The sequence below is a fragment of the Pelophylax lessonae genome (assembly GCF_965119305.1).
Source record: "Pelophylax lessonae genome assembly, chromosome: 3".
Taxonomy (NCBI): Eukaryota; Metazoa; Chordata; class Amphibia; order Anura; family Ranidae; genus Pelophylax; species Pelophylax lessonae.
The window spans coordinates 342,651,796-342,665,806 of NC_138770.1; the positions used below are offsets into that span (position 1 = coordinate 342,651,796).

The 14,011-nt window shown below is 40.4% G+C and overlaps 1 protein-coding gene across 1 annotated transcript in view; it reads left to right on the forward strand.

Moving 5' to 3' along the window:
* The window catches only part of COL19A1 (collagen type XIX alpha 1 chain), a 1,241,599-nt gene that overhangs the window by 301,641 nt on the left and 925,947 nt on the right, over positions 1 to 14,011 (forward strand). The window contains exons 8-9 of the mRNA XM_082249430.1: positions 3,324 to 3,437; positions 6,846 to 6,908. Of these exons, the coding sequence (XP_082105556.1) occupies positions 3,324 to 3,437; positions 6,846 to 6,908 (177 nt within the window). The remainder of the gene's footprint in view (positions 1 to 3,323; positions 3,438 to 6,845; positions 6,909 to 14,011) is intronic.

A 14,011-nucleotide genomic window follows, 5' to 3' on the forward strand; every position in this document is an offset into this window, starting at 1 on the left:
CACCAAAAAGAATGAGCGTGGCACAAAACATGGCAACTGACGGGCAAGGATAGAATTGTAATTCTGGGAGAATGAGAAAGCATTCCAGTTAAAACATGTTTTCTTATGCTGTTCCCCTTTCTGCCTCATAGCTGCATTGAGTTCCTCTATCAATTAAATGTCAATAACTACAGAGAAACATTGACCCATCAAAGAAGATTTAGTCCATTTCCACACCTATACTTAGTTTCCTAAGTGAACTAGAAGAGATTTTTTGTCGTGGCATTGGGATATTGGGGAAAAATGTAACAAGAATGCCACAGGTTGGTTCCCAAGTTCAAATACTACTCTCTGGACTTTCCTCCAGAACTGACATATTAACATGCAATGCCGACAAATGTGGAGTCCCACATCTCTGTTGACACCTCCAACACAGCAGTGAGGTGGCAGGGAACTTTTTGCTTCAAAGAGAAGGCTCCCAATACCACTTAGTCAATAATTTATACCCAGCTTCATGAAATCTGCTTGAAATAGTTGAGTGGTGTACAACAAAAAAGAAACATGATCCATTTGTTTATCCTTTAAAGCAAGGCTGAGATCAGACTCCTATTTACTCAAAAAGGGCAGAACATATCCTTCACCAGGACTTGAGATGGGGGTTAGAGGAAACAGAGCTTGCAGTAATAGGGAGAAATCAGCACAGTAATTCTCAAGAGGAGCACGGCTTAATGTTAAGAGTATGAGGATTGATAGAGGAAAATAAATGTTTGATTTGGAGAGTTTGCTAATGTGGTAGTAGAGAGGTTATCATCAATTGTATTTCTGTGATACATTTTCAGCCACCTACAGACAGAAAGTTTTTGAGCTGGAATTGGTTCATGGTGAGAAATGGCCTGAAGTCCAGGTCAGAAACACTAGACGGAAAGCCCCTTGAGCCTATAATGGGGGAGAAATTGGATGGGCCAGAGGAGGAGGGCAGAATACAACCTGATTTGGAAAGCAGTTTGAGAGCTTTACCTAATAATAGATGGAGTTTTACTGTGGGGGGATGCTGAGAGTATTGCCATGGTAGAGATTGCAGTGGAAGTGTGGCCATTTCCTGCTCCAGACCCACTTTACTCATGTAGATTGTGTGGTGGTATTTAAAGGGGTAAGGTAACCCCATGCCTCCCCAAATCTTGGGCAGAGATAAGAGACAGTAAGAAATCCTCCTGATCCCATAGGGAGAATGATCAATTTTAAGATGTTAATTTTAGGTCTGAATAAATCACTGCCAACAAGGGTGAGGCATTTTCCTTAACAAACCTGTTATGGGTAGTGTAATATAAACCACCAAGTACCTGATTTCGGCAGCTTACCATATAAACAAAAACTTCACTTGAATAGCATTAAGTCTGGATTGAGGGACATTTTATTTTTATAGATTCCGACACATTAATTATGTAGTTCAAAAGTGTTGCATAATGCTGAAGTTCATGTAAGAGAATGGAGTATTGTGGCTTCAGGTTGTGTAGTAAAAAACAGCAGGTCATCATCAGCCTAATCCACAACCTTGTATGTATCTCTACTGCCTTTCAGACCCTTAATATCAGGATCCACTCTTATGCAACATAAAAAGGCTTCTAATGTAAGGAAAAAAATTAAAGGGGAGAGGGGATACCCCTGCCCCATAATGTTGCTTAGTGTGAAGTAGAGGGAAAGAGCCTCACTGACCTTGAAGGCTGCTGACTGTTGGGAGTACAGCGCCTCGAACCACCTACACATTTTCTCCCCAAGACCAATATATTTAAGTGTACTGTTCAGTTGGGATGTCTCTGAGCGGGTCAGGTGGAGAAGATTCAGAACCCTAGTAGTATTGTCCTTGGCTTCTCTCGAAGGCATAAAACCCACTATGCTTCTGTGGATAAGATGTGGTAGGTGAGGTAATAAATGATTCACTAAAACTTTTGTAAAGATTTTTAAATCTACATTTAGTAGAGATATTGGTGGATAGCACATACTGTATGTGCATGCAGGGAAATCCCTAGGAAAGGCTGCATCTTTTAGGAGGGAATCATGTGCTTGAAAAAAACGTGAGGCAAAAAAATGAAAACGACAATAGTACAGAAGAGAAAACCTATCTGGTCAGGATGAGCATTCTGGCTTCATCTCTTTCAGGGCTACAAACATTTCCTCTCCTGTAATGGGGAATTTCAAAGCATCCTTTACCTCAGTAGATAACTTTGGCATACAAGACTGGGCAAGGAAAGCCCCACTCTTAGTCTTTCAGTCGACAGGAGAGGGTTGACCCTACCCATTTGTCAGATATTACAGTTTACTGTAAAAGTCACAGAAACAATTTGCAATATCTAAAGATTTGTACAGCTTGTTCACCCAAGACGAGAGAATGCATGGTATATAAGACAGGGGACTGTCCCCCCGCAGTGCTTTCACCAAAGATCAGCCCGATTTTGCTGCTGAATTCCTAGTAAACCATCCTGATATAAAGTAATTTAGACTTCACATTTGACATCAGCAGAGATAGTAATTTCCCCCTCAGGATCTTCAGGCCAATCAAGGCTTGGGCTACAAGGTATTATTTGTGTAACACTTCCAGTGCCCTAATTTGGTCCACCAGTGAATTTATCTTGGCCTGCCTCTCCTTTTTTTATCTCAAGCCCCCAACCTAATAATAGTGCCCCTAATCAGACATTTGTATGCCTCCCACAGAAGCAAGGGTGACAATGTGGGCAGTCATTAGTAGCAAACTATTCTCTTAAGTCTCTCTGTACTTCTTGGATATGCTGTAGGCTTTGAATTAAACTTTTATCTTTTCTTCAGATGCAACTGAGTAGGGAACATTTTCCCACAATGCTGTTAAACAGAACAGGGTCATGATGTGATACAACCATTGGGCCGATGTCTGTATGTTTTAACAAGTGGAAGCTCCGAAATAAAAAAAATAATCCAGGTGCAAATACGAGTCATATGGAGGAAAGTTCCGCATGTCTTTATGTAAGATCCTTCAAATGTCTATCAGGTGCATTAAAACTAGCAATTTCTTAAGTTTCCTCAGAGATGCATAAGACAAATGTGAGGCACATTCAGAACTCTTTAAAAGGAAGCCGGATGGGCGGGAAGAGGTTAATAACTAGCTAAGTATATACAAAGCTGTAACCTTTTAACCTCATCAAACACAACTTCTTTCCCTTATTATCACTTTCATCAGATTGATCAGTTACATTTTATTGTACATATTTTTATTATGATGCTTGTAAATAATATCCTTTATGTACAATACAATACAGTACAATGATAGGTTTGACCAATTGTTTTATTTTTTATTATTATTTTTTTTTTTTTAGTGCAATACCCAGGGAGACCAAGAGCCTCCTGTCTCCCCATCAGTTGCCAAGGTGTATTCCCAACAAAACACAGATTTGCCACCTGAAAATAAATGCTACTGCTTCCCAAATAAGGTATGGACTATGATATATATGCATATGATTACACAGGTATATGTTGGTACAAAGTATTGCCACCGTTTCCATTTTTAAGGGGAATATGTTAAAAAACAAGACCACGTAGACATAAGGTGATTTAATAAATAAAGGATATGTTTTTGCCAAGTCTGTCGGTGTATTCAGCTTGCTAAATCCACTCTGGATACATTTGTTTTTATTCTGTCTCTGCAGTGTCCAAGCACAGAGCAGCATTGACAAGCTGCAAATTCATACATATTTCTGCTACAGAGCAAAGATGAGCAAATATTTTAAAAATTCTGCTTTGCTAGCAGACCACCTGATACATTCCATCAATCCCACATCCTAGGCACAGTATCCACTACTTTTATTAACTTTTTTTATCATTCTGAAAAAAGGGCCATTAACAAGCAAGTAGAATAATTTGCTTTACTGACAGTTTACTCTGATCCTTAAATCCTCAGTAGTGTACTATTGACCAATAATTTCAGATATACAGTCTTTTTCGATTCTGTTCTGTTTGTGTCAAATCTCAGCCTAAAGCCTCGTACACACGCAACGATTATCGGCCGACCGATCGGCCGTCTTTTGTCCAGTGTTGTTGTGTTGTTTGAAATGTGCTCTAGACTGCACACAATTTTTCTTGGCCAACAACAACCAACTGCAGAAGTGATGTCATGTGCTGGTTTACTTTCCGTGTGTTTTTCCTTCTCTGAGCATGCCCAGTCTTGCTCATCTGATTTTTGTCTGCCAAAATCTGTACTGACTGATGGAAAATCGGCCGTTCTGTTGACGGCCAACAAAAATTTTATAGCCTGCACACCAGATTTTGTTCGGCCGAAAAGTCGCAGTCGGTTGTCGGAAGCATCATACTAACAAGCCGAAAATCGGCCGATCGGACGTTGGCCGAAAATTCACGGCCAACAATCATTGCGTGTGTACGAGGCATAAGTAAATAAGTTTACTCATTTCTACTACAGAATGGACATTTTAAATAAAAACCACCAAAACTGGAGTTTTCCACTGTTTACTCAGCAATGGCAGCACAAGTTTTTTTGAATTTAGGAGAGTAGCTACATGGTTTAAATTTGCTCCATAACATTGTGATTTTGCCAGGCATTCAACAGATTTAATTTTAAATGTATTAGTCAATGCTCTAGTACTGTTATATTTTTTCTCCTAATATTTGTAAATACATCACATAATGTATTGAATTTTGGAATCTGCTCCATAGAATGAAAAATTAATTCTAAAGCTAGGTGTTCATGTATACACTTTGAGTTTTTTTTGTTAACCAGCAGGTTGTACCAAAAAATAAAACCATAAATAAAAACGAGCCCTACAGATTTCTGCATCCACACAAGTGATGAAAATGCAGGGATCCCCCTGCACTATTGTATTCTGACATCAGGGGCTTCTCCCCCCTATAAGAATACACTGATCAATGCTGCATCAGCTGATGGACTGCTGGTTTTCCAGCAGGACGATTATCAGAAGCTGGTACAGCGATCAGCTTCTGTTAAACAAAGAGGGCTCTGTCCTGCATTTAAAGTGTATGTAAAGGCTATTGTTTTATTTTAGTTTTGGGTAGGGAAAAAAAAGAATTAAACACTCTGAGGTTTATTTACTAATGCTGGAGAGTGCAAAAGCAGGCTCACTTTTGTATAGAAACCAATCAGCTTCTGAGCTCAGCTTATTCAACTAAGCTTTGGAAATAAAACCTGGAAGCTAAATTGGTATCTATGCAGAAGTGAGCCTGATTTTGCACTCTCCAGCTTTAGTAAATACACCCCTCTGTCAAGTCTTTAACACTGTTCCCACTGGAGAGTTTCACCCCTCTATTTGTCCTGGCGACCATTGTCACTGGGACACAATGTAAGGGGAAATACAGACATTTGGATTCATCACAACAGCAAGAAGTGAAGTGAAATCTTCTAACGGGGTATCTGAACCTGTGACAACTCTCTAAGATGAGAATTCCACTCATGTTAGACAGATTTTTCTGGTATGTTTGCAGAACAGGAAATGAAGGTAAATTTCCACAAAAAATAAACTGATAGGGTTTTCAACTCTTCGCTACCCTAAAAAAAAATGTTTGGCTTGACACCAAATTTTGTCATGTCCCTGCCCCCAGCCTGTGACTGAAGAAGATGCAGAAGACTTTATAAAGTTGGATATTTTCATACAACACTCTGGTGTTTGCCAGTGTTGTTAACCACTTTAAAGCCACCCTCCGCAGTTGTACTGCGACAGGCAGTTGCTCCTGGGCAAAGTGACGTAATACTACGTCGCTCGCTCAGGAGGCTGTAGGGGGCGAGCTCCTGCCCCCTCTCGTTAGCTGGAGAGCCAGCGTGTGTGACCGGCAGCTTTTTTTTTCTGGGAATGTTATATATCAGAATTTAAAAAATATGTTTTTTTTTTTTTTCAAAATTGTCGCTCTTTTTTTCAAAAATTAAAAATTGCACAGGTGATCAAATAACGCCAAAAGAAAGCTCTATTTGTGGGGAAAAAAAGGACGTAAATTTCATTTGGGTACAGTGTCGCGCGACCGCGCAATTGTCCATTAAATAACGCAGTGCTGAATCGCAAAATATGCCTGGTCAGGAAGGGGGTAAAATCTTCTGGTCTTAAAGTGGATAAAAATACACTCATTGAGAATTTTTTTGTCAAAGACATGTAGCTAAACACATTCTGGCCTAAATATATGACAAAAATTGAATATATTGGGTATTTTTTTAACAGTCAAAGAAGAAAATGTCAATTTTTCACAACATTTTCGCTATTTTTTTATTAATATCACAAAAAATAAAAAGCACAGAGGTGATCAAATACCACCAAAAGGAAGCTCTGTTTGTGGAAAAAAAAGGACGTACATTTAGTTTGGCTACAGCATTGCTTGACCGCGCAATTGTCAGTTAAATGCGCGCAGTGCCAAGTTAAAAAAAGTGGCCTGGTCATTGAGCAGCAAAATCTTCCGGGGCTAAAGTGGTTAAAGGTGAAACGTGAGGAAGTGGTGTTAAAAGGGAGGAAGTGGAAAAGTACAGCAATCATCAGTACAACACCATTCAAAGTATACGTATTGAGTGTACGTATATATATCTAAGGCCAAAACATATTTTTAGTTTTGGATAGATTACAGAATGGATAAACCCCCACCAGTTTTTTTTTTTTTTTTTGAGGTCTTTGACCCTATTAAGTGATTTTCCAACCATTACCTGCTTTATCTTTTACTGAAAAATGATCTACAGGTATAGTCAAAAAAGGTTTCAAATACACATTAATCAAGTAAATTTGTTTTATCAGGATGAACCAGTGGCTGAGAAACCAGACAAGGCTTCTTCATATTCATAGTCCAATACTGTAAACATATTCAACTTGTTGTTTTCTTTTTTTTTTTTTTCTTAGGGTGAATCAGGGCTACCGGGTTCACCTGGTTTACCAGGCCTAAAAGGTGATCCAGGATTACAGGTAATCATATTTTACCTTTTTATCTATTCTATTCTTTTTATCAATATTTTATCTATTTTTTTTATTTTTATTTTTTCTGATGAGGGGAACATATAGTTCTGTAACATATTAGGCTGGTTTAGGTCTAGCTAGCCAGAGGTCACACAGCCAAATGTATTACACACTCACAAACCAGAATCAGAAGAGTATCAGTATTCCAGAAGTAAATATACATTTTGTGGTGATATTTATGATGACTGTGGTTCTTTTTTTTTATCATTCATAAGCATACTGTAGGCTTCTAAACTCATTATGCATGACTTTAGTCACACCCATTATACTATAGTCTTTGATAACAAAGAGGATAAAAATAAATGTGGATTTGAAAGTTGCAAGATAATAGGTCTGGTGATTGTACATTGTCAGATGTTAAAAGGAACTTGGTAATATAAAAATATGGCAACTACCATGGCTCACTTGCAGTGCAGGGGAAGGTTTCAGTGTGCTGCATTGCTTCATAGCTGAATTAAGAGAAAAATAAACCAGACAGGGAAGTGTAAGCACATGCTTAGGGCTGGATTTATACTTTTTTCTTCTTCCTAGCTACCCCCCCAAAACACATATAGCATACAAAACCAAAACCAATTTTCCAAGACTTACAATATTATAACTATGTAATGTTTATAATCTTACCTAGAAAAAATTACGTGCCTGCAAAGATACCATATTGACACATCAGAAACACTATCAGTACTGTACTGGCACAACAGACACTTGTAATCAGAAACATAAACAGTATTGTACTGGCATACCAGAAATATGTTCACAGATACACAGTTGGTATTGTACAGATACAGAATCAATACCCTAATGACACACCAACAACATGTCTCATTCATTTTTAATGAGCCACCAACATGCATCCACTGATCAAAAAAATGTGCATGACTTATTTTTTTGGAGTGCACTACAAGGCTACATATATGTTTCAATTGAATGCATTGCAAAGTGTTAAGGGTCAGGTTCTTTTGTTTTGAGTGTGTTTGCATGCTTGGGTACCTTTTAGAAGTAAATGGTAATGCCTTCAAAACACATGTACTATGCATTGTTGCAACATGTGTCAATGTGCCCTGAGTACTTGTTCACACCACAATATGATAACAATGGCATTACTGCCATGTACGACAATGCTCTGTATATGTGCACTGCAATTCATGTTTAATTGCAACCCAATGCATCTACAGAGTGTATGGTAATTCAGAAATGCAATGTTTGTGTGTTTTGTATTATTGGCAGTGGAGCCCCCCTAATAATACTAACCAAAAAGTACACTTTCACTGCTACAAATGTGCATTCACATATATGTGTTTGGGTGCACTGAAATGCATTTGCAATGCTTCATACTGCTTTTATGCATTAGGATTACATTCCCTGCAATGCAGATATACAGTGCTTTGTAGCACGTCGTGCTACAAGGCACTGTGTATGCAAAGGTGTGCAGCCAGCCTTAGTACAGCTCAGATTCCCTTTTGAAGGCAAACACACCAACCCAGATAACCAAACTTTGTCAAGTCCATCCTATGTTTTTTTTTTTTTTTTGTAATTGTTTATTTATTGAATTTTACAAAGGTAATACAGAGAAGTAAAATATAACCGGGTTACATATTACAAAAGTATGATGTAAGTATATAACAATATCAGATATTTAGAGTATGAGTAATGAAAAAATTAAGTACAAAAAGACACGAGAATAGTTAAGAGATTTAAAAATGGGGAAAAGGCCAACAAAGAGCAAGTTCAGTATATGTGAGGAAAAAATAGCATAAAGTTATTGTCGCTCAATGATTAGGCCATATGAAAATTACTCTTAAGAGAATTGAAATGTAGTTAAAAAAAAAGAGGGGGGGTAGGAACACACAAGGGTATAGAGGGATATAACACATGCGTATAGATAAGCAAAAACAGTAAGGGTTAAAGAGGAAAATTAATCAGAGGATTGAGAGGCTGATTCCAATTTAAGCTGAGAATCATCCCATAAATCCCAGAATTTTGAAAATTGGGGTAAAGAATCATGTACAACTGCCATCAAGCATTCCATTCTGTATATCTGGGCTATGGTTTGTAACAGGCTTAGGAGACAACCAGCAAAGAGGTATAACCCTCTTTGCAGATAATAAGATAAATGCAACCAATCTTTTGGCGTATTTGGAGATGCCAGGAGTGTGGAGACCCAACAAAAAATCAATTGGGTCTAGGGGGAAGTCAGTCCCAAAGAGGTTCTGAAGGAGAGACTGTACAGAGACCCAAAAAGGTTGGATCACAGGACAATCCCAAACAATGTGATAATGTGTGCCTCTGTCCCCATTACATCTCCAACAAAGCAGAGAGACTGAATAATCTTAGCTGTGGAGAACTTCTGGGGTTCTGTATCAAAAAAGGATTGTGTAAGCTGTCTCTCTCTGCTCCACACATCTTGAAACCTTAGAGACTGGGTCCCATATTTTCTGCCATTGTGGGAGAGAGAGGGGTCTTTGAAGGATTTGGGCCCATTTCTGCATATAAGTATTGCAAGTTTCAGTAAGTGGAGTGGCTTCATAAAGAATTTTTAAATGGATGAAATAAGGCCAGGTTGGTATAGACCTTGGGAGCAAAGAATTTCAAATGCGGTAGGTTTATCTAAAGTCAGGGATGGGGGATTTAGAAAAAAAAATGCTTAAAGCGTTTGTTACCCTAAAAAAATAAAACAGATACTTTTTCTTTAAAGCATGTTATAAATAGCACAGTGCTTGTGCTGTGTCATTTGGCCCGCTGTAACACCCAAAAAACCTGGCTGATCCTGCCAAATGATACCCTCCCCTCTGTACACTGACCACGGTATATCATGGCTGCTAAGCCCTGACACTGTCACCAGTGTACGTGCCTCCATCATCCGCAGCCCTGCTCTCTGTATCCTGTGTCCTCTTCTGTCCTCCTCCCTCCCTCCCCTCCCTGCTGGTCTGCTGTGTCAGCACCTACCCCTCAACTCTTGCTGTTCTCATATTTATTATAAAATAATTTAATCCCCTCTGTAATATTACACTAAGTGCTCCTGTGCCTGTGTTATAAAACAAATATGCAATCTGTACCTATATCACAGCGGCTCCCAGCGATCACGTGACCGCTCGGCTCTCTCTCTCTCTTCTCTTCCCTTCCTCCCCGGCTGACGTCAGCTGCAGGGCTCGAGCCCGCCAATTGGAAGAGTCACCCGGGCAGAGAAGAGAGCAGAGGGATCAGCTGATCACCGGGAGACGCTCTCATATAGGTACACATCGCATATTTTTTCTATAAGGCAGGCACAGGAGCACTTAGTGTTATAATACAGAGGGGATTAGAATATTTTATAGTAGTGGCTTAAAAATCACTTTAATTTGAAGAAAGGCAAACTAAAGTTGTTTTGGGACCTGGAACTTATTTTGGAGTCCAGCAAACAATAGCAATTTGCGGGTTAGAGGGTGTACCATATTGCAGAGCTAGAAAATACCTGCTTGCGACCAGGGGAACATCCGGCTATAGGATAGACTGTCTGGAATATCAGGATTGAATAGCACGTTCAGATGAGGTAGGCATGGAGAAGAGAGAGAGAACTTTTGAGAACATTTTTTCCATATAGAGAGGGTAAATATCACAGCTGGAGGCAAAACGAGTGCACCCAGCCCTCCTCGGGATTGAGGGGCAAATGCTACAGAGCTCGCAATGCAGTGAGACTTGTTATGCCAAATACATTTTGGAAAGGATCTCTGAAGGTGTTTAAGCTGTATTATCGGGATATTGACTGGAATGGTCTCAAAATAGTATAGAAGCTTTGGAAGTATCGACATCTTCACCTCTTCATGCCTGCGCTAAAGCCGAAAGATGGCTACAGGGCAAGCCTAAATTGCCGGGAGGGTGTCCATTTATGTCCTCCCATGCATGAGCTGCCTGCGCACTCCCTGCAGGGCACGCACAGCTCGCTCTGTGATTAGCGAGTCAATGAGACTCGGCTGATCACAGATTGGAGTAAGGGGCCGATCCCAACCCCTTGCCACATGAACAGCTGTCAGCCAATGACATCTGATCATGTGATGTAAACCGAGCGGGTAATCTGCTTTTTTTTCCCCTTACACTGACAGCGTAGGGAGAAAAAAAAAGCTGATCACCGGCTGCTGTCAGAGGGACATTGGTCCCGAGGGGGAAGAGCCACTGCTGCCTCATATGTGCCCACTAGTGCCACCTACCAGTACCCACCAGTGCCACCTATCAATACCAATCAGTGCCCCATCATCAGTGCTGCCTATCAGTGTCACCTACCAGTGCCTATCAGTGCATCTATCCATGCCCATCAGTGACCATGAGTGCCACCTATCAGAACCACCTATTTGTGCCACCTATTAGTGCCCTTTAGTGCCACCTATCAGTGCCCTTCAGTGCTGCCCACTAGTGCCACCCATCAGTGCCGCCTTATCAGTGCCACCTTATCAGTACCCATAAGTGCCACCTTATCAGTGTCCATCAGTGCAGCATATCAGTGCCCATCAGTTCAGCGCATCAGTGTCTATCAGTGCACATCAATGAAGGTGAAAAATGAACTGTTTGCAAAATTTTATAACAAACTATTAAAACAGTTTTTTATTTTTTTCAAATTTTTGTCTTTTTTTGTATGTTCAGTAAAAAATAAAAACCCAAGTAGTGATTAAAGACCACCAAAAGAAAGCTCTATTTGTTTGAAAAAAAATGTACATGACCGCGCAATCGTCTTTTAAAGCAGAAAATTGGCCTGGGCAGAAAGGGGGTTTAAGTGCCCAGTAGGCAAGTGGTTAAGAACATTAATCCTCCCTAAGAGTGACAAGGGATAATAATCCTATTGCTGCAGGAGATGAATAATCTCCTTAAATAGGGAGGGGTAGTTTGCTTGATAAAGAGTAGAGTAAGAGGCGGCTAATCTACTCCCAAGTATTTGAGAGAGAGAGGGCACCAGTGGTAAGGGAAATTCTTCTGTAAAGTGGTAATAAGTGGGAAGGGGATATTTATGGGTAGGGCTTCTGTGTTGGCTGTGTTGGTCTTGTAGCCCGAAAGCAAGCCAAAGGTTGTCAATAAGTTTATGGAGGATCAGGATGGAGGTATGAGGACTAGTCAGCGTCAAAAGGATATCGTCCGCAAAAAGGGACAGTTTATACACTGTCTGTCGCAAAAAGACCCTCCTAATGTCCAAATGCGAACGAATAGCCTTGGCTAATGGTTCTAAATAAGATGAAGAGCAGGGGAGACAAGGGGCAACCCTGTCTGGTACCGTTGCTTAGGGGGAATGATGGCGACAGAATAGGACAAGTGCACTCGAGAAGAGGGATGGGAATATAGGGCATGAATGGCTTCAATAAATGGACCAGTAAATCCATAACATGGAAGGGTGGCAAACATATAAGGCCAACTGAACCTGTCGAAGGCTTTCTGAGCATCTAAACTTAGGATAAGGGCTGGTCCTGTTAAGTGGATCTGTATGATCAATGGTGCTTATTGTGTTATCCCCAACGTGTCTGGTAGGCACAAAGCTCACCTGGTCTTTATGTATATGTTTAGAGAGCATATGGGTAAGCCTATTAGTTAACATTTTGGGAAATATTTTATAGACAGAATTAAGTAGGGCTTTGGGTCTGTAATTGTCAGGATGGGATGGGATTTTTCCAGGTTTCAGGATAACTGTAATATGAGCATGTAAAAACTGGGGATGAGGAATAATACCTTTCATCAAAGATGTAAATAGGTCAAGTAGATATGAACCTAGAATCGGGAGGAACGTATTGTAGTAGGAATATGGTAGTCCATCTGGACCAGGAGATTTGTGACAGGGCAGATCTTTAACCACAGCTTATTTCTTATAGGGTAATGGGAGTATTTAATGAGGAAAGGTGGGATTAAGATAGTTTAGGTAATTGTAAAGAGTCAAAGAAATAATCAAATTTAACTTGTGAAAATAGGTATTTGGGATCAGTATTTAAACAGTTATATAATTTATGATAAAATTCACCAAATAAATTTGTCATAGTCTGTGGGCAGTAAGTAGGGGATCCATCAGGTTGCTTAAGAAAGTCAGGTAGGGCGTGGAATGGACGAGGTTTAAGCCTGTTTACCAGCATCCTTTTTCTATACAATTCTGGGTATATGTTATATTTTTCACCATTATACATGTAGCACTACTCCCAAGGGAGCTGCTGTGTGTTCGTTCCCCTGGGTTACCATTAGCAACAGTAGACCATTCTGACATATTTCCATGTGTTTTCACCTCAGACAAGGACCAGTCCAGTTTCTTTGGTTTTTATGTTTTATTAGAAACTTGGATAGGAGAAGGGATGAGTGGGATACTCCAATAACTGAACTATGCTCAAAAAGGCAGGGACTGTACAAAAAATGCTGACTGACGCTGGTTAACGCTGACTGACGCTGGTTAACGCTGTTTGAGCTAGTCAAGGCTAGGCCGCTTATTGTATTTCATTTTTGACTGTGAGAAAGTCCTTTTAGCTTTCTAAGGTACTCTCTTCCTGAGGTAGCTGACTTTAATAGTAGACTGCACTGCTGAGAAACTTCAGGGCCCTTCCTGGTGCCCCCTTTACCCTCTAATCTTCAGGGCTTAACAACTTGGCACCCAGTTTACTGTAACACTCTGGGTTCGCTGACTTCTGGATCCCCTTAACCCCTTTGGAGTGGTCCCCTCTCTTAGGCAGACCCCTAGGCAGATGTTTGAGTACTCACGATACTGTTTTTACAGAAGTATTCTGCCCAGCAGCTCCACTTGGTCAGCACACTGGATCCTTCTGCAGCACAGCTCAACCCCTGGTCCCTAGGTCGACTGCCTGGACCACCTTCCTCAGCACCAGTCGTCACCCTCCTCCTGGGACATGGCTTTGCGCGCTAAAGGAGCATGTCAAGTAATCGAAGTACAGGAAAATAAATCTGCCGTGGGGGTCCATATAAGAGGATTTAATCTGTAAGGGGCAAGAGTGTTTAATCAGGATTGCTACACCTGCCTTCCCCGAGGGGTGAGAGGCTGTAAAAGAAGTAGGAAAATATTTAGCTGCAAATTTAAAGGAGTCCCCTGCACAGAAATGAGTCTC